The sequence below is a fragment of the Lynx rufus genome, unplaced genomic scaffold, assembly GCF_022079265.1.
Source record: "Lynx rufus isolate CCGP_SWC_20201006 ecotype Redwood Valley unplaced genomic scaffold, mLynRuf1.p SCAF_24, whole genome shotgun sequence".
In the NCBI taxonomy this organism is placed as follows: Eukaryota; Metazoa; Chordata; class Mammalia; order Carnivora; family Felidae; genus Lynx; species Lynx rufus.
The window spans coordinates 21,862,536-21,888,398 of record NW_025814839.1 but is presented as its reverse complement, the minus strand read 5'-3'; the positions used below and the strand labels follow the sequence as shown (position 1 = coordinate 21,888,398).

General features: G+C 51.6%; 1 protein-coding gene across 1 annotated transcript in view; it reads left to right on the top strand.

The window, feature by feature from the left end:
* Positions 1–25,863, top strand: part of SGSM1 (small G protein signaling modulator 1) — a 64,570-nt gene that overhangs the window by 6,910 nt on the left and 31,797 nt on the right. The window contains exons 4-13 of the mRNA XM_047088363.1: positions 1,649–1,716; positions 1,997–2,142; positions 2,276–2,407; positions 6,727–6,851; positions 12,411–12,478; positions 13,909–14,072; positions 14,477–14,609; positions 20,974–21,112; positions 22,517–22,581; positions 25,515–25,660. Coding sequence (XP_046944319.1) covers positions 1,649–1,716; positions 1,997–2,142; positions 2,276–2,407; positions 6,727–6,851; positions 12,411–12,478; positions 13,909–14,072; positions 14,477–14,609; positions 20,974–21,112; positions 22,517–22,581; positions 25,515–25,660 — 1,186 coding nt within the window. The remainder of the gene's footprint in view (positions 1–1,648; positions 1,717–1,996; positions 2,143–2,275; positions 2,408–6,726; positions 6,852–12,410; positions 12,479–13,908; positions 14,073–14,476; positions 14,610–20,973; positions 21,113–22,516; positions 22,582–25,514; positions 25,661–25,863) is intronic.

Genomic DNA, 25,863 nt, shown 5'->3' with positions numbered 1-25,863 from the left:
CTGCTAGTTTTTAAGGTACTCTTTCCAAGGTTTATGATCATGCAACGGTGCTGGTTTTCAGCATAGAGACTGAGTGGCAGAATGGAAAGTGTCTTGAAGTTTTACCTTCAGATCTGACACCAAAATGGATAAACTTGCTGCTGAGAATGCACAGAGCATGTCCGTTCGGCTTCAGCCAATATCCTGGTGGATAGAAGATTCCTCTGGGGTCAAATTACAGTGATGTTGCCACCCCTTAGCAAGAACTCCCTGGTGTCAGAGTCTGTGCTGTTGCTGTAAAAGCAGGTCAATATTTTTAAAAAAACTTTTTTTTTCAACGTTTATTTATTTTTGGGACAGAGAGAGACAGAGCATGAACGGGGGAGGGGCAGAGAGAGAGGGAGACACAGAATGGGAAACAGGCTCCAGGCTCTGAGCCATCAGCCCAGAGCCCGACGCGGGGCTCGAACTCACGGACCGCGAGATCGTGACCTGGCTGAAGTCGGACGCTTAACCGACTGCGCCACCCAGGCGCCCCAAAGCAGGTCAATATTTAATCCTCCCAACAGCCTGGGCAGGTGAGTTCTGTCATTCTTGTCATTTTATAGCTGAGGACACTAAAGCTCAGAGAGGGTAGTCGTCACATGCCCAGGGACACACAGTGAGAGTGGGAGTGGCCGACCTGGGCTCCCACTCAGTCTGCCTCGCTGCAGATCCTGTGTTCTTAGACCCCTGCTGTAGGATAGGAACACCCAAGCCGGCTGGGTATAGCTTGCATCCACCTGCTGTGTGGCCTCCAAGAAGTCACTTACCCTCTCTGAGCCTGACATCCCTTGGGAAGGTAGAACAAGGTCCTTTCCAACTCTAAAATTCAGTTCCTAGCTGGCAGGAGTTTGCAGAGAATTAGGAGGCACTACACAACAACTCAAACAAAGAAGCAAAACCCAAAAACACTCAGCACAAACATTGTCTTGCCCATATGACAAGTTATTTTGAAGAGCCAGAAGCCAGGGGGCGCTTGCGAGCACGTCAGGCCAGCGTCATCCACATAGTTATCCGCGCAGGAAGTCCTGTTAATATAGCTTTTCCGTACACACCACAGCTAAAAAGCCTTTTATTGCCTCAATAATATTAGGAGAGCAGACATCATCTGAGCTCCCAAGCCACTTGGCGCCTGAAATGGAAGATGTGATAGAAGCTGATAGAAGCAGCCAGAAGCAGCCTTCTAATTACTATTCCCGTTACTCTCATTAAGGCTGTATCACAGCCGTGTATTAAGCAGTTACGTGCCAAGCATGGTACTAAGTGCCCACATCTGTTGTCTCTTTCAAAAGTCCCTTTTTTTTTTTTTAATTTAAGTAAGCTTCACACCCAGCATGGAGCTCAACGTGAGGCGTGAACTCACGACCCTGAGATCAAGACCTGAGCTGAGATCAAGAGTCAGACACTTAACTGAACCATGCAGGTGCCCCTCTAAAGTCCTTCTGATGGCCCTAGGATATATGTTTTTACTACCCCCATTTTACAGATGGGACATTTGAGGCTTACAACGTTAACTGGGTAACAAGAGGGAGGCTGAACTCAGTCTGTTCTTAAGCATCAGGTCAGTGTCAATTGTGCGCCCTCCGCTGGTTACCATCCAGACCTGCCTGTCCTTTTCTCTTACTAGTAAATACTATGAGAAGGAAGCCCTCCTGATGGACCCGGTGGATGGCCCCATCCTTGCGTCTTTGTTGGGTAAGTGGTCCAGGGCTCTGAGCTTCATCTGGATCTCTGACGTTGGCTCACTAGTGCACCTCCTAAGGGCCTCTCTCGTTTCCCTCTAGCCTTCTCCATCAAAACTTACCTGTTCCCTGGCTCTTGCTCTCAGGGTCTTGTGCGGGACTCTCCTTAGCAGGACCCTGGGGCATACTCACTGGCTGGAGGGGAGAGGCAGTGAAGGTGGTGGCCCATCTGGGGGTAGACAGGAGGGTAGACTTTGAGGGCTATGGATTCCCAGTCCCTATATGCTCCACAGTGGGGCCCTGTGCCCTGGAGTACACCAAGATGAAGACTGCCGATCACTTCTGGACTGACCCCTCGGCCGACGAGCTTGTCCAGAGGCACCGCATCCACAGCTCGCACCTGCGGCAGGACTCACCCACCAAGCGTCCAGCCCTCTGTGTGAGTAGGGGTGGACTCTGGGGCCCTGGGAGGGAGTTGGGCTGAGTGCCAGACTTGGTGTGGAGGTGGAGAATGGAGTGGGACATTGAAGGTCACCGCAGGCCTCACCCTCCACCTCCCCTCACCCTGCCAGATCCAGAAGAGACATTCAAGTGGCAGCATGGACGACCGACCATCCCTTTCTGCCCGTGACTATGTTGAGTCCCTGCACCAGAACTCCCGGGCCACGCTCCTCTATGGCAAGAACAACGTTCTGGTTCAGCCGGTGAGAGATATCTGGGACCCAGATCTTCCACAGGGGGTCTGGCTTCCGGTTATACAGGAGGCGTTCCCTCTGGTTCCAGGCTGCTCATCCATTCATCCATCCATCTATCCACATCTCCATCTCTCCATCCATTCATCCATATGACAACATTTGCTTCTATCCACCCATCCATCCATTCACCTACCTACCTATCTTTACTTCTACCCATCCATCCATCCATCCACTCACCTATCCATCCATCTTCCTACCCAGGTTTTCATCCATCCATCCATCCATCCATCCATCCACCCATCCACCCATCCACCCATCCATCCATCTTCCTACCCATGTTTACTTCCATCCATCTAACTACCCATCTATCCATCTATCCATCCATCCATCCATCCATCAATCCACCTACCCATCCATCCATCTTCCTACCCATGTTTACTTCCATCCATCCATCCATCCATCCATCCACCCACCTACCTGTCTTTACTTCATCCATCCATCCATCCATCCATCCACCCATCCATCCATGCACCCACCCATCCATCCATCTTCCTACCCATGTTTACTTCCATCCATCCAACTACCCATCCATCCATCTATCCATCCACCCATCCATCCATCCATCCATCCATCCACCCACCCATCCATCCATCTTCCTACCCATGTTTACTTCCACCCACCCACCCATCCATTCATCCATCCTTTTTTACATCATCCATCCATCCATCCACTCATCTTTACATCCATCCACGCATCCATCCACCCATCCATCCATCTTCCTACCCATGTTTACTTCCACCTACCCATCCATCCATCCACCCATCTTTACCTGCATCCATCCATTTGTCCATCCATCTATTTAATTATCCATTTATTTTCCAGTCCATCTCTCCACCCACCTGTCCACCTAGCTGTCTATCCATCCATTCTCTTTTGTTGTCACTCACTCATTCAGCAAGTATTTATACTGAGCTTTCCTTGTGCTGGATGCTTGGGATATCAGGATAAATATCTTCATGGTTGAGATATTTTTTAAATGTTTATTTTTGAGAGAGAACATGCATGGGGGAGGGGCAGAAAGAGGAGGACAAAGGATCCAAAGTGAGCTTCACCCTGATAGCAGAGAGCCCAATGCGGAGTCGAACTCACGAGTTGTGAGATCTCAACCTGAGCTGAAGTCAGACGCTCAACCAACTGAACCACCCCGGCGCCCCCTTCACAGTTGATATTTATGGAGTGCTTTCTTTGTGTCAAGCACCATGATAAGTGCTTTTAACTGTATTAACTCATTTAAAGCTCCCAGCAACTATCTGATGCAAGTAGTGTCATCCAAGATGATAATGCTGAGATGTGCACAGTGGGGAGTAAGTGGCAGAGTCATGCTTTGAATTCAGGCTGCCTGATGTGGGAGTTGAATCATTTATCAATCACCTCTAGGCCTGGCTGGTGCAAGCCCCAGAGATGGGTGGTGAGCCAGGCACACGAAACCCCTACCCTCATGGAGTAGATACCCCTCTGCCTTTCCCTTCCTGAGACTGTGTGGATCAGTGTGGTGTTTGGGCTCAGCTGGGAGGAAGCAGAGGAAGCTGCCAGTCGCTCTAGCTCTGTGGTCGCAGTTGTGATCACGGGGTGACCCTGAGCGAGTCACTTCTCCCTGTGAGCCTTAATGTCCACATCACAATGGGTACAAGATCCTACCTCCTCAGATCTAAGAAGCTATGGATTTAAGATGCTCCATTTTTAAACATAACCATTAGGAAGTAAAAAAACGATACTAAGTTCTAGAAGATGTTTTCTCATTACTTGGAAATTTTATTTGACACTTTTTGAAAGAGTTCTTTGAGCTCTTTGATTTGGATAAAAGAAGTTTTGTTTTTTTTTTTAGGGGTGCCGGGGTGACTCAGGTGGTTGAGTGTCCGACTTGGATTTTGGCTCAGGTCATGATCTTGTGGTCTGTGGGATCAAGCCCTGCATCAGGCTCTAGGCTGGCAGTGTGGAGCCTGCTTGGGATTCTGTCTCTCCCTCTCTCTCTCTGCCCCCTCCCAGCTCATTCTCTCTCTCTCGAAGTAAATAAATAAACTTAAAAAAAAAAGTAAAAGGGTTTTCTTTTAAATCATACATTGCTTTTTTAACTATGCATAAGGGAACTTATAACTGATATTCATTAGTTAAGACAGTCCTAAAATTTCTTCACATTTCAGGGTTTAATTTTCTATATCAGTTTTTGACTTAGAGTCATCACTGCTTGTATTTTTCTAGTAAATACTGTTTTCTTTTTTTTTTTTCTTTGTGAGAGAGAGAGCATGTGCACTTGCACACACACACACACACAGAGAGAGAGAGAGACAGAGAGAGACAGAGAGAGAGAATGAGAATCCCAAGGAGGCTCCGTGCCCAGCACAGAGAGCCCAATGTGCGGCTTGATCCCATGACCCTGGGATCGTGACCTGAGCCGAAATCAAGAGTCAGACACTTAACTGAACTGAGCCACCCAAGCACCCCCGAATACTGTTTACTGTTCCATCCAAAGAAGGGGTCAACACACTATAACCCATGGGCCCAATGCAGCGCTCCACCTGTTTTTGCAAATAAAGTTTTATTGTAACAGAGCCATGCCCATTACCTATCGTGTATGGCTGCTTTCACGCTGTAACGGCAGAGTTGAGTGGTCGCACCTGAGTCTGTATGTCTCACAGAACCAAAATTACTCCCCGTCTGACCCTTTATACAAAAAGCTTGCTGACCTCTGATCAGGAGTGTAGGAGGCCCAGCGTTTCTCACAAGTGCATGTCCTTGGTTGTTGCTCTGCAAGGCCATCTGGAATTGTGGGCATGGCTGTAGTGGTGAATAATGTGTCTCCTCTGCCAATATCAAATCAGTGCTCTACTGCTCTGCTGCCCGTGTTTCTGCATACACAAAAACTTTTGAAGTCGAAGATGACTCACCGTCTAATTTTTCTGAAGACGTTTAAAATAGCACCTGTTCTCCGCATGTGAAGTAACAACATAGGAACAACTAGGACCGAGTTTGCAGGAGGTCAGGCAATGACCACTGTGTCACGATGGTGAGATGCCACCTGCTGTAAGATACATCCACACTTCAGGTACAGGAAAACATGGAAAACGTTCATGACCCGGGGCAGCAGTGCTCCGTCATGGGGCTGCAGGCATGAGTGGCTAACTTGAGACAGTGTGGGTAAAGCTGAGACATGCTGGGTGCTCGGTAAATGTTGGCTGTCCATCTCCACATGTTGTTGAGGTGAATTTGCGTCCTTTATTTGTGAGGCTTGGAGAGACCCCCCCTCCGCCACACCCCACCTGGAATAAAGCAGAGGGAGCTGCTGAGAAGTTCTGCAGGCTCATGGGGAACACAGAGGGTCAGGCTGCTGGGCAGTGAGTATGGTGTGGGTGTTTGGAGGAGGAGATTCAGGATAACGTCTTTGGTTGGGGCATAGAACTCGGCTGCCCTCTTGTTCTCCCTGAAGACTGGCCAAAATGATGCCAGATAAATGACTCCTGTCAAGGAGAGGGTGGTGTTGGGGCGCCTGGGTGGCTCCGTCAGGTGAGCGTCTGACTTGATTCCAGCTCAGGTCATGATCTCATGGTTTGTGAGCTCAAGCCCTGCGTTGGGCTCTGCGCTGGCAGCACGGAGCCTGCCGGGGTTTCTCTCTCTCCCTCTCCTTCTACCCTTCTTCCCTCTCTCTCTCTCACACACAATAAATAAATAAGACATTTATTAATTTATTTTAATTTTTATGTCTTTATTTTATCTTGAGAGGCAGAGTGCAAGCAGGGGCAGGGGCAGAGAGAGAGGGAGACACAGAATCTGAAGCAGGCTCCAGGCTCCGAGCTGTTGGCACAGAGCCTGACGTGGGGCTCGAACTCATGGACCGTGAGATCATGAACTGAACCGAAGTCCAGCGCCCAACCGACTGAGCCACCCAAGCACCCCTAAAACATTGTTTTAAAAAGGAGAGCGTGGTATTAAAGAGGGATAGAGCCCCTTCCTGATTCTAAAGAGTCCCCGGCTCTGCCCTTGCAGCAGGGCTTCCTGGACCTTGGTTGGGGGGTGGGTGGGAGTGTGAAAGTGCAGGGGGGCAGCTCTCAGAGGTGCATCTCTAGAACCCATCCTGGGTGGTTGGCTGCAGACTGCTTTGCTTAGCATGGCCCCCTGGAAGGAGGTACAGGATGTTCCAAATGGTCGTAGCCTTGGAGGGCATGACCCAACCCCTTGGATCTGGTTATGCCTCCTTGAGTCAGACGGCCCAGGGCCTATGACCACTGTGACTCTGGCACTTTGACCAAGCCTATGCCCTCCTCTCTCTGCAGAGGGATGATATGGAGGCCGTGCCAGGGTACCTGTCTCTACACCAGACAGCTGACGTCATGACCTTGAAATGGACGCCTAACCAGCTGATGAACGGGTCGATGGGGGACCTGGACTATGAGAAGAGGTAGGGCGCCGGGTCCTTCTCCCCCTTTGGCACAGGGAAGTGTGTGCTCTGTCGTTTGTGTCCTGCCCCGCCCCGCTGTTCTGTCTGGTTGTTGCGGCCACTTGGGCCAGCCCCCCTGCAGCTGTGGCTTTATGGGTAACTCATTAGGAGGATCTGGAGACCAACTAGAAGAATCTTAGAATCTAATATGGGAATTAGGCAGGCCCTGGTCAAACACCACCCAGAGGGAGAAATCTTAACTAAGAGCTTGGGAGCCTGCAAATGGCAAATATTCCCCATCTGCTGCCGTCCTTCCCATCACTCCGTAAAGGAGGAAAGCTGGAGGTGTTGGTTGGTGGGCATCTGGTCCAGGGTTGTGTCTCCTGTGACCCTGGGATTTTCAAGACTCAGCAAAGGCTTTGGAGTCACACGCCGAAGACACACGGAAACCAAGGGTCCCCTGCTACAATCCTGTGTGTTCCTGCACAATTAGGGACGGCCCTAGGAGGAGCCCAAACAAAGGGAAGGCTCAACCTGATTATTTCAGCTTGAGGAGTCTTGGCAGCTTTATATAAAATAAGGGCTCCTTTCAAGGAACATAACCAGAACACTGTTCTTGTGTTCTGTTTCATGTTAAGCTTCAGTGTGAGTAACACGAGGCCTGGGTGTGATTAATACCATTCTCTAAGCCACTTCCTGTGCAGAGGTGGCCATCTGTCTTCAGAGACGGTCAGTGGGAGGTAGAGTTGGTTCTAGGCTGAGCCGTATAATTCAGCTCTAGCTAGACTCCAGAGTTTCTGATCAAGAATCCCTCACCGAGGAACAGCATGGGGCCCAGGAGATGCCCTTGGCCTGGGGCATTATTTCAATGGACTTGTCTTAAACCTCAGGCCTTCCGCAACCCCTCCCAGCTGAATCTGGATCACACGGAACCCTGAACCTCCTTTAAAGCATTTATAGAATCGCAGACACGTAATAAATCTGTGCCTATTTGTATATCAGCTGTTGCTTCTAGACCTCAGTTCCGTGAAGGCAAGGCACCTGTCTTACTCATGTCTTCTCTTTGGCAACTGCCACAGATCCTAGTACAAAGTAGGTGCTTAGATAATCTCTGTGAAGCAAAGCAGGGAAGTTACCGGATTCAGTCATCAGATCTGAACAGAGCACCTGCTACATTCCAGGCACTGTGCTAGATACAAGAAACATAGCAGATGAACAGAAGGAAAGGAAAATCTTTACCCTCTCGGAGCTTCCACTGTATTTACCTTACACTGAAGGAGACCACAATAAAACAGGTGTATGGATAAGTGTACGTTTTAGGCCCAAGTGCTTGCTTGGTTCTCATCCTGCTGGAAGATTTGGGGTGCGTCTGTCTCTCCCTGTCTCTGGGCTTCAGTCTCCCCTTCTATCAAATGAGAGGCCTGCACAACATGATCTTCCCAGAACTCAAAGGGTTTGCAGGGGCTCTCCATACACAGAAGTGTCATCTGTCAAATAGCACAACCCAAAGGCCCTGTTTGCTATTTGGACTTACACCCAAGATTGTGTGGGCAGAAACCTTTTTGTTTTTAATTTTTTTAAACTTTTATTCATTTTTAAGATACAGAGAGAGACAGAGTGTGAAGGGGAGGGGCAGAGCGAGGGAGACACAGAATCTAAAGCAGGCTCCAGGCTCTGAGCTGTCATCCCAGAGCCCGATGCAGGGCTCAAACCCATGAACCATGAGATCATGACCTGAGCCGAAGTTGGAGGTTTAACTGACTGAGCCACCAAGGTGCCCCAACTTTGTTTTTAACTTTTTTTTAATGTTTATTCATTTCTGAGAAACAGAGTGTGAACAGGGGAGGGGCCGAGAGAGAGGGAGACACAGAATCTGAAGCAGGCTCCAGGCTCCAAGCCAATGCAGGGCTCGAACCCACGAACAGTGAGATCATGACCTGAGCCGAAGTTGGACGCTTAACCTGCTGAGCCACCCAGGCACCCCTGGGCAGAAAACTATTTTTTCTTTAATTTAAAAAAAAATTTTTTTTACATTTATTTATTTTTGATAGAGAGAGACAGAGCACAAGTGGGGGAGGGGCCGAGTGAGAGGGAGACACAGAATCTGAAGCAGGCTCCAGGCTCCAAGCCAATGCAGGGCTCGAACCCACGAACAGTGAGATCATGACCTGAGCCAAAGTTGGACGCTTAACCTGCTGAGCCACCCAGGCACCCCTGGGCAGAAAACTATTTTTTCTTTAATTTAAAAAAAAATTTTTTTTTTTTTTAAATTTTTTTTTCAACGTTTATTTATTTTTGGGACAGAGAGAGACAGAGCATGAACGGGGGAGGGGCAGAGAGAGAGGGAGACACAGAATCGGAAACAGGCTCCAGGCTCTGAGCGGTCAGCCCAGAGCCCGACGCGGGGCTCGAACTCCCGGACCGCGAGATCGTGACCTGGCTGAAGTCGGACGTTTAGCCGACCGCGCCACCCAGGCGCCCCTAAAAAAAAATTTTTTTACATTTATTTATTTTTAATAGAGAGAGACAGAGCACAAGTGGGGGAGGGGCAGAGAGAGAAGGAGACACAGAATCTGAAGCAGGCTCTAGGCTCCGAGCTGTCAGCACAGAGCCCGACGCGGGGCTCGAACTCACAAACCGCGAGATCATGACTTGAGCTGAAGTCAGACGCTTAACCGACTGAGACACCCAGGTGCCCCTGGGCAGAAAACTTTTAATGTTGATATTTTGGAGAGGCATTGAGCCAAATGATTGCCAAGTACTCCCACCCCTCCTCCAGCTCAGATCAGTGGGACTCCATCTTTCATCATTATCTTTTCCTCTAAGAACAGGCATAGCATAGTCGCATCAATATTTACTTCCAACTGAGCCTGTACTTCCCAGGTCACTACTGAGGGGACTAGAAACTTCCCCAGCCTTGGGTTCTCAACCCCCATCTATCCAGTAAGAGAGAAAAAGCTAAGCGTCAAAAACATGGTGGTTAGCCTATAGGATGTGGAGGTGCCCAGGGACTCTGGCATCTCTTTGGGGACCAAGAGACAACAAAGATGAGGGGTATGGTCCTTGTCTGAGGAGCTTCAGTACCTCTTCTCTTGTCCCAGCCAGCGCCCCCTCGTGTACAACCAGGGTCATAACTCCCCAGCTAGGTTTCCTCATGTCCATGAGGAAATATCACCAAAGAGTGGCTATTTGGGCTCTGGAGTCAGGCTGGACTTGGCTCAGATCTCAGCCCTGCCGTGTGGAACAGCTGAAACTCCCATACCCTGCTGATGGCCCAACCACTTGACAATCTAGTTTAGAAGTGTTTTCTGACCTACCCTTACCACGTGACCCAGCAGTTCTGGTCTAGGAAGTTGTTAAAACCTGTCAAATGAAATCAAAAGCTCACCTCTTGCTCCTTCCCAGTTGAGCGATCTTGGACAACTTCGCCTTCCTGAACCTCAGTTTGTTCATCCGGTGTAAAATGGGGATGTGGTCATGGAACCTCCGAATAGGTGTACAGGAAGGAGTCGATGAGAAAATGCATGTAATACCCTTAGCAGGGAGACTGGAACCCAGAAAGGCCTCTCAGTCATGGGACCGTTGGTGTTAAGTTTACACAGATCCAAAGGGACTGTGGCCACAGAGATCCTCTTTGCTGGTGTGTGGTGGTAGCTGGAAAGTTGTTTTGTCTACTGGGCACCCTAGGGTATTCACCATTCACTCTGAATATTCTCGGAGCATCTTGCAGAAGTAAAGAAAACCCAGGCGCTGTCCAGTTCAGCACCTCTTGGGGGAGATGGGAGAAAACAGGCAACCGCAACCTGTATGATGGGTACAATGTGGAAGCCCAGGGAAGGACCTTCTGGCCAAGACTCGCCCATGAGGGACTCAGCAGAGGCTGCTCGAGGCTCTGAAAATGTTGGTGCACTCAGCTGCCCTCCAAGGATGTTCGCTCCATGGACCCTGGCGAGGCTGACTCTGGTACAGATAGACCAGTGCAGGAAGGTCCCTTAGAAAGCTTCTGTTCCAACTTCCTCATGTTGCAGCTAAGGAAACTGAGGCCCAGAGAGGAGAAAGGACTGAGTCAGTATAATTGGTAAAGTGGGATTTGAAGTTTGACCTTGAAGCCTGTGTTGGTTCAGGTCCTCCAAGAAGCAGACCCAGACAGAATTAGACATGCAGCAGAGACTTACGTGAGCGGAACCTGTGAAGGATGAAAGGGAAGAGCAGGAAGAGGCAGGCAGAATATTCAGAAGCTGGTTGACCCCTGTGAATGGGGAGGGGAAAGAAGGAAGAGAGGGTCTTATATGCTGCAGTTCTTAGCATGTTCAGCCAGCTCAGTTGGGAGCCCCTGGGCTAAAGTTGACCATCAGAGGAGCCCCCCATCCCACAGGAATAGGCCTACGCTGGCGCCCCCATGTGCCCGGGCCTGCTTGAGAGCTGCCCAAGAGAAGCATGGTCTTGGCACAAACATGACGGTGGATCAGGAGAGGTGGCCTCTGAAGCTGTTGGTCAGCTCTGGTCCCCACAGCAAGATCTGAAGGACACCCAAGCAGTGCATTCCCCTGACTGCCATAAAGCCCCAGTTCCTGTGAGCCCCACCTCCATGGTGTTCTGAGGGGAAAAGTGATCTGTTTTAATACAGCAGTAGGCTTTGATCTGAAAAGGGAAAGCATAAAGTATGTAAGCACAGAGACCATGAGCCAAGTACTTTTTTCTGTATCAGCATTGTGTTGAGCCCTTCAAATATGTGATTCCATTTAACTGTCACAGCCGCACTGTGTGGTGGGTAATTATCATCCCCCATTTTACAGAGGAGGAAACTGAGGCCCATAGAAGCCTTCACATCACACTGCTGGGACCTATGGGGTCAAAGCTGTTGAGTGGCTCTTCTAACCCCTCGGATGCATGGTGGTTTGGCATTGGGGTCTGAGTCAAGATACTTAGATACCTGTGACAGAAAACTAAACTCAAGTGGACTTGGGCATTGAGCGGAAAAATTCTGGACAGTGGCTTCAGGCATGGCTGGATCCAGGGACTCAAATGATGGGGGCCTGAACTCTCCATCTCTTGGTTCTGCTTTCCTGACTGTCGACTCCATCGTCAGGCAGGCTTTTTCTTGCCATGGTTCCCTATGTTTCCAGACTTTTATCATCTCTGCTCCTACTCTCCTAGCAGAAAGGAGCATCCTTTTCCCAGTTTATTCTAACATAAATCCAACAACTGAGTCTCATTCATTCTGCTTGGGTCATGGGGCCATCCCTGAACCAATCACTGTGGCTGGAACAGTAGAATGTGCGGATCGGCCAGGCCTGGATCAGATGGCTATTCCTGGAATCCTGGCATAGAGGGTGGGTGGAGTCAGCCTCAGCCACATGGATGGGGGCAAGGGAAGTGTGTTCCTCAGAAAATTGGGGTACTGGGACCAGAAGAAGGCGAGGTAGATTCTGGGAAGTCTTGAATACAGATGTTGGGGACAGATGGGTCCTAGTGAAAAGGATTCAGGAGCCCATGGGTGTGGTCTTCTGGCCTCATGGGCCCTTCCCCATGATGAAGTGAGCAGGCATCCTGTGGAACTAACCATCCCTCCCCTTCCAGCGTCTACTGGGACTATGCTATGACCATCCGCCTGGAGGAGATTGTATACCTGCACTGCCACCAGCAAGGTAGGGACTGTTGGGGGAGCACAGGGTGGGGGTGTTCCTTCTGGCTCCCCTGCCTGCTCCCACCTCCTCATTACCTGTGCAACCTCAAAAAAGTGATTTCACCTCTCTGAGACTCGGTTTCCCCATTTGTGAAATGGAATCACCACAGCACCTAGTCATGACATTATTGTAAAGATCAAATGACATAGGTTCAGGACTTAGCATCAAACCCACGGTGTTAGCTGCTGACACTTAATGGAGCCCTTGTGATGTGCCAAGCAGGGATCTAAACAGGTTGGCACAAAGTCACACAGCCTGTAAGCTCCAGAGTTTGGACTCAAACCCGGAGCTCAAAGAAGGTACACTCAGAACAAGCAGAGGGCTATCCTGTTGTAGAAAGCAAGGGATCTGGACTCTACCAAGGCATGTCACATTAATCTTATTTAAAACCTTTTTTTTTTTTTTAATTTTTTTTTTCAACGTGTTTATTTATTTTTGGGACAGAGAGAGACAGAGCATGAACGGGGGAGGGGCAGAGAGAGAGGGAGACACAGAATCGGAAACAGGCTCCAGGCTCCGAGCCATCAGCCCAGAGCCTGACGCGGGGCTCGAACTCATGGACCGCGAGATCGTGACCTGGCTGAAGTCGGACGCTTAACCGACTGCGCCACCCAGGCGCCCCTTTAAAACCTTTTTAATGTTTATTTATTTTTTGAGGGGTGGGTGCAGAGAGAGAGAAGGAGACACAGAATCCAAAGCAGGCTCCAGGCTCTGAGCTATCAGCACAGAGCCCGATGCAGGGCTCGAAGTCATGAACCATGAGATCATGCCCTGAGCCAAAGTCGGACACTGAACCACCTGAGCCACCCAGCTGCCCCACATTAAGCTTATTCAATGGGTTCAGATCCAGACTCTACTGTGCAACCCAGAGCAAGTCATGTACCCTCTCTGAGCCTTAGTTTCATCATTTGTAAAATAGGCAATAATAGATAGACCTCATAGGGCTATTTTGGGTATTCCAATAACACACTGCCTTTCATGTGCTGTGCTTATATACAGTAAGTGCTCAATACATGCTAGCAAGTCACTACTTCCCTGAGAAGGGGTAGGTCTGAAAGCCTCCATACAAAAATAGGTCAGGTTGATGCATAGAGGGTACTTGAGGGACATGGGGTGTTTCCCCTTGATGGGTGATTTCAGGGGGGGCGACCACATTCTTCTGGACCATATCCCATAGTTCCCAGTCTGCAGCAGTGGCCGGTGGGATGGGAGGGGCTCTGGGGAGGTAAAAACTTCCCCTGACCTTCTGCCCAGGCCTTTCCCAGAGCCTTAGAGCAGGTCCACGGGTCTGGCTTGGCATGCCCAGGGCGATGTGTTTGCCGGGAGGACCCCCATCCCATGCCCCATAGTGACTTTCTGCCGGGTCTCCTCTGGCTGGGTCGCGGTGGCAGTGGACAGCGGTGGGACAGTGGTGTTGGTCAGCCAGGATGGGATCCAGAGGCCGCCGTTCCGCTTCCCCAAGGGGGGGCACCTCCTGCAGTTCCTCTCGTGCCTGGAAAATGGGCTGCTCCCTCACGGGCAGCTGGACCCTCCACTCTGGTCTCAGCGGGGGAAGGTGAGTGACCGTGGGGGCCCCAGGGAGGCTGGGATGGGGGCGGGGGTCAGCCGTGGGGAGTGGTCCTTCTTTTTTTTTTAATTTTTTTAATGTTTATTTTTGAGAGAGAGTGTGAGCAAAGGAGAGACAGAGAGAGGGGGGACAGAAGATCCAAAGCGGGCCCTGCGCGGACAGCAGCAAGCCTGATGTGGGGCTCAAACTCACCAACTGCAAGATCATGACCTGAGCCAAAGTCAGATGGTCAACTGACTGAGCCACCCAGGCGCCCCAGGGTGGTCGTTCTTGCCCATGACTCCTTACCTGGCTTTGTGGGCTCATGCACACCCCGCTGAGACCCTCAGGCCGTGCACAGACTGTGGGGACAGATGTATCCCAAGGGCTATGCATTGGGATTGTGCTTTCAGGGCAAAGTATTTCCCAAACTGCGCAAGCGAAGCCCTCAGGGTTCTGCCGAGTCCACGTCTTCGGACAAGGAAGATGACGAGGCCACAGATTACGTGTTCAGGATCATCTATCCCGGCATGCAGTCTGAATTCGGTAAGCTTCCCAGTCTCTGGGCCCCCGAGATCTAACCTGTTAGCTGAACATGAAAATAACTCCAGGTGTTTGGGGCTTGTGGACAGGTGGTCTGGGTTCTGGGGCCAGCGGAGGTGGGGGGGGACTTGAAACCAGGAAGTTAGTATCTCGGTTTCCCCCCAGTGAGAACCACGCACTACTGAGCTTAATAAAGGTAAACCTGGAGCAGGAATTACCACGGGGTAGTGAGTGGGCTCTGGAATCCTGGTTGAATTGGGGCAAGTCACTTCACCCTTCTGTGCCTGGGTCTCCTTATCTGTAAGATGGGGACGTTAACATAGCACCTGCATCATCAGGCCCTTGTGGGGACTAAATTAGAGAAGGCCCTTGGCACAGAACACGTCCATGCTAGCTGCTGTTATGTGGTTGTTGGTATTTTATTTCACTCTACTGTTGTCAGGATTCAGTGAGATAATGAGGTGATCAATGTAAAGTCCGTGGAATCAAGTCTCGCACACAGTAGGGCTTCAATACATGATGGTCAAAAACAGCAAAGGCGGGAAGCAAAGCACCAGGCCCTGGCACACGAGACGCTAATATATGCCTGCCACTTGGGACTGTGACTGCCGTGACATAGATGCTTGGTTCGTGGAGACTGTTACCATTAAGGTCGTCTTTACCATGGAGGTGTTATTTGGATCAAATGAACTGATATTTGGAAAGTTCTCAGAGGCCTGGCTTTTATTTTATTTTATTTTATTTTATTTTATTTTATTTTATTAAAATTTTAATGTTTATTTATTTATTGACAGAGAGAGAGAGAGAGAGAGAGAGAGAGGGAGGGAGCTGGGGAGGGGCAGAGAGGGAGAGAGAGAATCCCAACCAGGCTCTGAGCTCTCAGTGCAGAGCCTGATGCAGGGCTCGAACTCAAGAACCGTGAAATCAGCACCTGAGCTGAAACCAAGAGTTGGATGCTCAACCAACTGAGCCACCGAGGTGCCCCAGAGTCCCAGCATTTATTAAGCACCATGTGGATGTCTTGTTTCACCAACTCAGTATTAAGCTATAGGTGCTTTCTGTCAACCCCGTTTTATTTTACCCTTGGTGATCCTGTTGTTCCATTTGATGGATAATGGCTCTGAGCCTACCTTTGCTATCGTGCCGGGTCGCTTCACGCTCTGGCTTTTGTCCACCGCTCAGTGGGATCTGGGGATGTGGGGCAGGCTTGGTGGTAATGTCTTATATTGCTCAGGTTGGTTTCTCATCTTCACCCATATATTCATTCCTTCATGGTCAGTTAGGACCAAAGCCTCGTGTTTCTGCATCACTAGGAGCCTGAGAGTGTCCTGAAGTGTTCATTACTACATCCGTTCCTACCCCGGTTCGGGGTCTAGAGCCGTCCCAGCCTGTCAGTGGTACCAGGCTCATACAGCACCCCCAAGAGCCGAATGATCAGAGGGGCCAGATGCCCCCTGTCTGCCTTCCCGGGAAGCCCTGTCTCTGCTCCGCAGAGAGGCTCATCCAACATATAGTTTGTAGGCTCTGCTGGGAGCCAGGCTGGGTGCCGGAGGTCTTACTTGCTTGGGAAGTGTCCATGTTAGCGTGTTGGGGCTCTCCGTGTGCCAGCAGAACAGACGCTGGCAGTGCCCACCCACACCCTTCCTTGCGGGCTCTCCTGTCGACTCCCATCCTAGTGTCTCTCTGCCTGAGGGTCCCTTCTGCCTGTGGGTGGGGGTGGGGTAGAGGTGTCCAGGAACCAGGATCCTCCCTGGAGCAGCCTTCAGCCAACGACTGGCAGGAATTAGTGTATAAACGCCCCGGCTCCCTCACCCCCCACCCCGGTAAGAAAGCTCTGACATGCATGTCTGCATGTCTCCCAGAGCGCCCCCTGCCCCCCAGGAGATCAAGCACCAGTTGCCCATAGTGGTAACCTGAGCGGTAACCAGCCCTTTGCTCTGCCTTCTCGTGTCACTTCGCCTACCCATGCTTCTTGGAAACATCTCCCAGATAGACTCCCGGCACTTGAATTCTCATCTGCCCATGAGGAAACCCCAGTGAACTCTATTTATATCAAAGCTTCTCACTCATAGCGCTGCCGATGTTGTAGATGGAATAATTCTTGGGGTGGGGGGGTGTCATGTGCCTTGTAGGATGTTGAGTGCCATCCCTGGTCTCCCGCTACTAATGGCCAAGCAGCAAATCTGCCCCCTCCCCCACCACCAAGCTGTGACAACCGGAAATGTCCCCAGACGTTGCTGAGTGTCATCTGGGAGCAAAAGGGCTCTTGGCTGAGTAAAGCACACATCACTGCATTCACCTCTCCGCCACTGCAGCATGGCCAAGTGACTTGCCCTCTCCAGACCTCATTTCCTTGTCTGTAGAATGGGGAGACATTCTACAGACCCTCCCCACCCAGGGTCATATTCTGAGGAGTCAGTGTGATGATGTATCAGGCACCTAACGCAATGCTAATCCTCACCACGGCCCTCCTAGGCAGGTGCCACTGTGTTCACCATCGCCTACTTTTCAGAAGAGGAAGCTGAAGCACAGAAAGGTTAAGAAACTGGTCCAGAGCCACACAGCTAATCCTCGGCGTGGTTGGGATTTGAACCCAGGTGTCCTGGCTCCAGAGCTTGTACCTCTCACAACCACTCCATGCAGATTGTTTTTGACCAGGATCGGTTGACACTGGTTTCACCCCCTTCATGCCCAGGCTCAGTCAGATTCAGCCCACGTGGAAATGGTGCCCCCTGCTTGGTTGATTTTCTCAGGGGCCTGAGTCCCAGAGCTATGGTTTTCACCTTTGAGGACAATGAAGTCCTTTCTGAAGAAGTGCCTAAATCAGAAATGGGCAGACTCCTTCCTGTGGTCCAAATTCGGCCCACTGCCTGTTTTTGTAAATAAAGTTTTATTGGAACACGGTCACACGCATTCACAGACAGCGTGTCCATGGCTGCTTTCACACCACAGCAGCAGAGTGAGATCATTGTAACCAAGACTGTAGGCCCACAATGCCAAAAATATTTACATATCTGGCCCTCTATAGAAAAAGTTTGCAGATGCCTGCCTTCAATAATAAGGGAGAAGAGTTTTGCCCTGTGGGCAGGATGATGTGGCCATAGATGGTTCTAAACCCCCTTTCAGTGTCTTCTTGCCTCGTCTCGTGGTCCTTGTGCACAGAGGAGGCAGAGACCAGTTCTGAAACATTGAGCCCGTTTCGGAGTCAGAAGAGGGCCTTTCCATTCTCCTGTGTTGCTGAGACTGTCTATGCCGTCTGTGATGGCAGGCGTGAGCCACGCATGCCTCCCGAGCGCTTGAAATGCATCTAGTTCGGATGGAGCTGTGCCTTAAGTGTCAAATACACACTGCATCCTGAAGACTTACAACAACCAACAGAAATATAAAATATCTCCTCAGTAATTTTATATCGATTACACGTTAAAATGGTAACATTACGGATATACTGAGTTAAACAGAAGTTATTGTTGAAATTGATTTCATCTGGTCCCCCCCTTTAGTGCAGCTTCTAGAAACTTCTGAAGTAAGCATGTGGCTCAGGTTGGATTCCTGTTGAACAGAGCTGGTCTAGGGCAGGGTTTCTCAGCCTCGGCACTGTTGATATTTTGGGCTGAATAATTGCGTGTTTGGTGGGGTGGGGGTGGGGGGTCTGGTGCATTATCCCTGTCGTCTACCCACTAGATAGATGCCAGCAGCATCTAGCAAATTCCCAGGTCGTGACAACCAAAAATGTCTCCAGACATCGCCAGATGGCCTCAAGGTGCCAAAATTGCCCCAGTGGACAGCTGCTGGTCTAGAGCAAGGGTGGTGTCGGGGGAATGTCGGTTGAGAGACTATTGAATAGGATCTTGGGGTCTGACACCCTGGGTTGGAATCCCAGCCCCACCGTTTGTTAGCTGGACGGTCTTGGGCATGCTGCTTCCATGCTCCGTGACTCAGTTCCCGAATCTGCAAAAGGGGATAGTGGTAGTACTTGCACTCAGTAGGTGAAAGCTGTTGTTGGCGGAAAGAGAGGGGGACCTCAGTCAGAAAGGAATGTTATGCCAGTTACCACCCGCTGGGGCTGGGGCTGGGGCTCATTCCGAGCCTCAGTTTCCCCTTCTGCAGAATGGGAGAAGAGAGGCCTCCCTCACGGGGCGATTGAGGACGATAGGGCAATCCTGTGCCTGCACAGCAGCCAGCACATAGTAGGCACTTTATAAACACGGAGCCGTGTGGAGCAGGGCAGGGGAGAGGTTCAGCCCTGAGGAATTGGCTCTTCGCCTGTGTCAGTGTTCTGCCCACCGCGGACATTCCGTTTCACTGGTGCTTTCTGTTTTGTGTCTCAAGTTGCTCCCGACTGCTTGGGCAGCACTCCCCCAGTCTCCGTGAGCCTTGCCTGGATGGTGGTTCCTGCCGGCCGGTCGGTGCTAGTGGTGGCCAGGGGCAGTCAGTGGGCGCGAGCCAGATGGGACGCCACCTTCCCCATGCCGGGTCCGAAGCAGCAGCCCCCCAGTAACGTCTGGGCTACTCCCACCCTGGGGCTGGGTGCCGGCCACCTCTGCCATGTTGTCATTTGAGTCTTGGTCCCAACGAGGGAAGCGGGAGACAGACCGATGCCCTCACGCTGTCCAGCCTCCCCGGTGCGGGATGTCAGGGGTTCCGTGGTGAAGGGATCCATTGGTGATGCCTGTGGAGTGCGAGGGGCTGGGGTGCAGGCAGCCTTGCCACAGCTTGCTGAAACCGATCAGGGAAGCAGAGAACTGGGGACACTTTTCTAGAACATTTTACAGGGGCTCACTGTGCTTTCTTGGCCAGCTCATCTGTGAGTCAGCTTGGGGAAGAGCTTTCTATGTGACATTGTGAAGACAGCTTTCTATACTGTCAGTGGGTAGGGCTGGGCCCTGTCGAATACTGAGCGCTGATGACAAGTAGCGTGGGCTCGGCAACCATTCCCCTCCCCCCGACCTTGCAGCCCAAGGGAAGAGGCCAGGGATTACCCGTCATCCTTGAGGAGGCGTGGCTGGTGGGGTCGATGTGAACCCTTCTTAATCTCCTAGGCAAACTAGGGCCCACAGGCCGGAGCCAGCCTCATTTTGTGCAGCCCATGAGCTAAGAATGGTTTCCACATATTTTTATTAATCGATAAAAATCAAAAGAGTAATATTTGTGACATGTGAAAATGATCTGAAATTCAGGTTTCAGTGTCCATAAATAAAGTTTTATTGGAACACACCCGGGCTCATGTCTTTGCATCTTGAGCATGGCTATTTTTGCATTCTGAAGGCAGAGTTGAGTGGCTGTGATCGCAGCCAAATGGTTCATAATCCCTAAAATGCTGACTGCCTGGTCCTTGACGGAAAATGTTTACCGAGCCCTGTCCTTGAGAAAATAATATTTTTGCACCTGTCTGGAGCTGTCACGAAGCTAGGAAATTAACGACAGAAATTGTAACGCATGTGTCACTGTCGTGTTGGTCCTGCAGCCCCGCAGATGCCACGGTTTCCATGGAGCTGGGAAAGGAGGCAGTGAGGGAAAATCTAAGTGCTCAGGACTCTCCAATATCCAAGTGTTAGGAGATCAGTCATGCTCTCTTGGTTCTCGAATGTGGCTGCTGTTATCAAAATTGTTTTTGATATACAGACTTAAGGGCTCTCTCTCTAGCAGGTTTTAAATCAGTAGATCGGGGTGGGACACTGGCATGTGGCTTTTCAGCAAGCGTGATGCTGGGTGGCGGTCGCCAGCCTGCTTGAGACCCGTTGATGGAACAGCTGTATGGCTCAGGCTGATGGACAGTGCAGACAACCTCATCAGCGGGGCCTCTGCTGGGTCCCTTGCCCTTGGGTGCCCTGCCTCATCTGTTGAGTTAGGCTCCCTTCTGCCTCCCCGCTAGAGATCCTCTCTCCCAGAGAGTCTACCCCAGGGGACTCAGGATCATCAGCCTTGCCCAGAAACCCCCAGCAGGCCCCTCTTCCTTCTTGTCAGTCTCCTATAAGGACAGCTGAATGACAACATGGTGAGGCTTGGCCTGCTGTGGCACTGGGTCTATTTTCTTGGCTCTTGGCGTGTGCTCTCTCTCTCTCTCTCTGTCTCTCTTTCTATCCTCACTCTCCCCCCCCACCCCGCCTTCTTCCTTTTTCTTCCTTTCTTTACTTCCCATCTGGTAAGGGCCCCAAATCTTGCTGGTGGCTTTCATTGGATCAGGTGGGCTCAAAGGCCATTATCTGGGTCAGATAATGATTGGGGTCGCTGTTTCTGGCTGTCACATTCAGAGTCTTTCCCTATCCCTGTGCTGGCCTAGGGGCGAGCTGCTTGCTTCGGGGTAAGGTTTCCGTGACCCACATAGATTTAACTGGGGCTCTTGCCCCATCCCTTCTATCCACCACAGCCCCCCAGGACCTGATGGATGTCTCCGTGAGCAACCTACCACCCTTATGGCAACCCAGCCCCCGGAAATCCTCCTGCTCATCCTGTTCACAGAGTGGCTCCGCCGATGGTGGCTCAACCAATGGCTGCAACCATGAGAGGTATGAGGGGCTTACGCCACGGGTCAAGGGAATGGAAAGATTTGCAGAAGATTTGTAGGCACCTGTTTGTTGCCCAGCGCTGAATTCAGAGGAGGGATGTAGGCTACGGAATCACTCAGGTCTGGGTCAAAGGCTAGCCTTGTGAAGTCCTAGCTAGCGGAGCTTCCTTACATGTATCGGTCAGGATAAACAAGGTTATGTTGCAGTAACAAACAGTCCTGCTATCTCAGTGGCTTCTTACAGCAAAGGCTTATTTATCATGCGTACTATGTGTCTGTCCTGGGTCAGCTCTGGGCTCTGCTTGCTGCCCATTAAAGGGCCCGGTGACACCAAATATTACTTAATGCAAAGCACACATGTCTCAGTTTGCTCCTCCACAGAATGGGGATACAAATGCCTGGTAACCTGAGCAAGTCTGCACCCGACCAACCTGAGGGTACAGTGAGGGTTATTTTCGTGTTTAATGCCTCCCTGCGTATAACTGGAGGACATTAACCATGCCTCCTTCCTGTCTCCCTGGGTTTTGCTGGGTGGCCCCCAGGAGGTCCTGAGAAAAATATGCAACTATTCCTCCATCCTGTTCTCTGCAAGCAGGGACTCCCTTCAGCAGTCCTCGATTTCCCCACCACTACTGGGGCCTTACTCCCCTCTCCTCTTGCAGCCAAAACAGCCCCCATAACCCCCCCCCCCCCACGCAAGGAGGAGCTCTGAGGCATCAGCCAGACTCTGAATCGCAGTTTGGCTCAGTTTGGTTCAGCTGGGCCACTTGAGAAGTCAGAACTCTTGGTGCAAGTCACTGAAAAACCACTTCAGACTAGGTCAAATACGAAAGGAAATCGCAACAGGATGGAGAAGTCCAGAGGCGTGGTGACTTCAGGCATGGTTGGCTCCAGATGCTCAAAACAGAAATCTCTCTGTTTCTTCAACTCTTGCCTCTGGTTGCCTCTGTGGTGGTTTCATTCTCAGGCAGGCCTTTCCTATGGAGTGGGAAGAATGGATCCCAGCAGCCACTGTCCTATATCCCTCTGGCTTAGGAGCTTGAACAGAGAAAAATGGGTCTGTTTCCCTGTAGTTCCAACAAAAGTCTCAGGGCTCATTCTCATTGGCTCAGGTTGGATCACGTGACCACCTCTTATTCAAGGACTTTGATTCCAACCTGAGTCAGGTACTGGGTAGAATCAGCCTCATCCAAACCGTAAGTCCAGAGTGTTGGGGAGGCAGTGACCCCAAAGACTAGGGGAAGTGGCAATGATGCTGTATGGGTAGAAATAATAGTTCCCCCGCCTCCAGTCCCCTTAACTGACTGGTTTTAATCTGCTCCCTACAGGCAACAAGCTGTGCTTCCCCAGGGAACCTGGGCTCTGTGTGGTCTTTCCTAAGTGTCGTCTTTTCCTCCACCTGCAGGGCTCCCCTGAAGCTCCTCTGTGACAATATGAAGTACCAGATCCTTTCCAGAGCCTTCTATGGATGTGCGTATTGGCTTTACTTACCATTGTGGTCTCTGGGGGCATTTATCAAATGCCTGTTGTATGTCAGCAGTGTGAGGGGAAGGTGCCTGGCTCTGGCACGTGAACCTCTGCTCCCCTATTTCCTGAATGTGTCTGTTTTTAGCGTAGGTACATGCACTTCTCTGAGCCTTATCTAGAGATTGAGGACAAATTGTGTCTGTAGGTGCTGAGGGGGGACAGCAAACAACGGGGCTTCTCAGTGGCAGGGGTCTGGTTAGTCACCATCGCATCCCAGTGCCCACCTTAGAGGGCTTGTTTTCAGGATTAAAGGAGAAGCATGTATAGAGCCCCTAACACCTAGCAGGACACGTCCTAGGTGCTCAATAAAAGTCGGTTCCCCTCACCTGTGTGCAGAAGAGTCAGGTGGTCTGATTCCTTTCCACGGAGTTAAAAATGAAAATTTAAATACAGGCATTCCGATGGTTTCTGTTTAACAAATGAGGAAACTAAGGCACAGGGAGGCACGGTAACTTGTCCAAGGTCACACTGCTAATACATGACACAGCCAGAGCTCAAGCCTAACCCACTGACCACAAAGCCTGATTTTTTTTGTTTTTCATTCTGCTGTGATTCTTAGCACATTTTATTTCCCCAGCCTCCCAGCCTAGATGGGGGAGATAAAACACGTATTTTCAGGGATTCCAGAAAAGTGTTACTATGTCCTGCATGGCCTGCGGAATAGCAGCTCAGGCCATGTCCCCCCCGCGCCTGGAGAGGCGGGGAGAACATGAGCTCGCAGGATCAAGGTTTTTGCCTGTTCTGTTATCACCCATCCCCAGTGCCTGATGCAGGGCCTGGCTGGGAGCCAGGGGAGCGTGGACACATGTTTATGGAACCCAAATGGAAAAGCTTCCTGGAGAAAGGGTCGAGGGTCAAGATGGATCTTGAACAATGTTGTCGCGTGCCATGGCTCATCCCTGATGGTGGTTGAGAGCCCAAGTTCTGGCGCTGGGCAGCTGGGGTTCAGATTCCATCTCTGCACTTCCCGGTGATGTGACCTGGGCAGGTGACACGAGCAGTCTGTGCCTCAGTTTCTTCATCTGTAAGATGGAGAAGATAGGAGTACCTGCCTCATACTGTTGTGAGAATTTAATGAGTTGCATTATGGGAGCTCTGGCAGCTCCCTGGCACGTAGTGTATGCGTGTGTCAGTGTTAGCCATCTCCTCCTCCCCTTCCTCCCCCTCCCCCCTGCCCCTCCTTCCCCTCCCCCTCCTTCCCCTCCCCCTCCTTCCCCTCCCCCTCCTCCCCTTCCCCCACCTCCTCCCCTCATTTCTTCCCTCCCTCCCTCCTCCTCCTTCTTCCCCTCCCCTTCCTTCCTCCTCTCCCTCCCTCCCTTCCTCCTCCTCCTCCCCCCTCCTCCTCCTCCCTCCCCTCCCTCTCCTCTCCCCCTTTCTCCTCCTTTCTCCCCTCCCTCTCCTCCTCCCCCCTCCTCCTCCTTCCTCCCCTCCCTCTACTCCTCCCCTTCCTCCTCCCTCTCCCCCCCTCCTCCTGCCTCTCTTCACCCTCCTCCCCCTCCTACCCCTCTTTCTAATCCTTCTCCTCCTCTTCCTCATCCTCCTTCCTACCCCTCCCTCTACTCCTCCCCTTCCTCCTCCCTCTCTTCCCCCTCCTCCTGCCTCTCTTCACCCTTCTCCCCCTCCTTCTCTTCTTTCTAATCCTTCTCCTCCTCCTCCTCCTTCCTACCCTCCCTCTCCTCCTCCCCTTCCTCCTCCCTCTCCTCCCCCTCCTCCTGCCTCTCTTCACCCTCCTCCCCCTCCTTCTCTTCTTTCTAATCCTTCTCCTCCTCCTCCTCCTCCTTCCTACCCTCCCTCTCCTCCTCCCCTTCCTCCTCCCTCTCCTCCCCCTCCTCCTGCCTCTCTTCACCCTCCTCCCCCTCCTTCTCCTCTTTTTAATCCTTCTCCTCCTCTTCCTCCTCCTCCTCCTCCTCCTTCTCCTCCTCCCTCCCCTCTTCCTCCTTCCTCCCCTCCTCTTCCTTCCTCCTCTCCCTCCCTCCTCCTCCTCCCTCCCCTCCCCTCTCCTCCTCCCCCTCTTTCTCCTCCTTTCTCCCTTCCCTCTCCTCCTCCCCTTCCTCCTCCCTCTCCTCCCCCTCCTCCTGCCTCTCTTCACCCTCCTCCCCCTCCTTCCCCTCTTTCTAATCCTTCTCCTCCTCTTCCTCTTCCTCCTCCTCCTCCTCCTCCTCCTCCTCCTCCTCCTTCTCCTCCTCATTGCTGGGAGGGGCGAGTCCTCAGGCTCCAGAAAGCCCAGGGTCCTCTCCAGGAGTTGATAGGGGACAGCCAAAGGGAGGGGGCATGGTCAGAGCAAACACAAGCTGTCATTTGCTGAGTGCCTCCTGTGTACCAGGCACTGTGCCCTCCAGGTGCCCAGGGTGGAGCGGACGAAGGGTGGCAGGTTGGCAGGCATTCGATGAGAGTGCAGGGCCATCTTTGAAAGCAAACCAGGCGCATCTCCCAGGGCCTTCTTTATCTAGCTGCACTGTGAACAAGAGCTGCCCACCTCTGCCATTCTCTTTCTCTCTTGTACGGATCGGAGGCACCCAGAGGCCTGGAGAGCATGTGGAGTCCCTGCCTCCTTCCTGCCTGCCCCTTGTCTGCCTCCTGCCCATGGATTAAATGCCTTGGCTTCCGGGTAGAGGAGGTAATGGCACCCTGGCCTGGGCTGAGAAAGGTGACCGACTTCCCTAGGCTCACAGAACTATTAAGCAGTCAAGCCAGCAAGTGACTTCACCCCTCCGAGCCTCGCCTTCCTCATCTGGAAGAGAAGGATGATGGGACTTTCTGCGTCATGAGGGTTCACTAGGATTGCAGGGTGGGGCAGCGCTTTGAGATCCATGAGACAAGGCAAGGCAGGCTGGATGGTGGATGATGGCACTTTCCCTCCCTCCTTCCCTCGCCAGGGCTTGCCTACTGCAGACACCTGTCCACTGTGAGGACCCACCTGTCAGCCCTGGTCAATCACATGATCGTGTCTCCAGACTTGCCCTGTGATGCCGGACATGGGCTGACGGCCAGGATCTGGGAGCAGTACCTTCAGGACAGCACAGTAAGGCTTGGCCTGGCTCTGCCTGCAGTGGGGCAGAGCCCTTGGGGGGACCGTCTTGTCATCTGAGCAATGAACCCACCTGCTTGTGGGGACTCAAGGCGGCTGTGACACCTTAGGGGTGGTCTGCGTACCCCACCTAAAGGCCCCGCCCTTCTTGAGAGTGCTAAAACCCACGGCCCCCTTCTGCCCATGGGTGTGAGGAT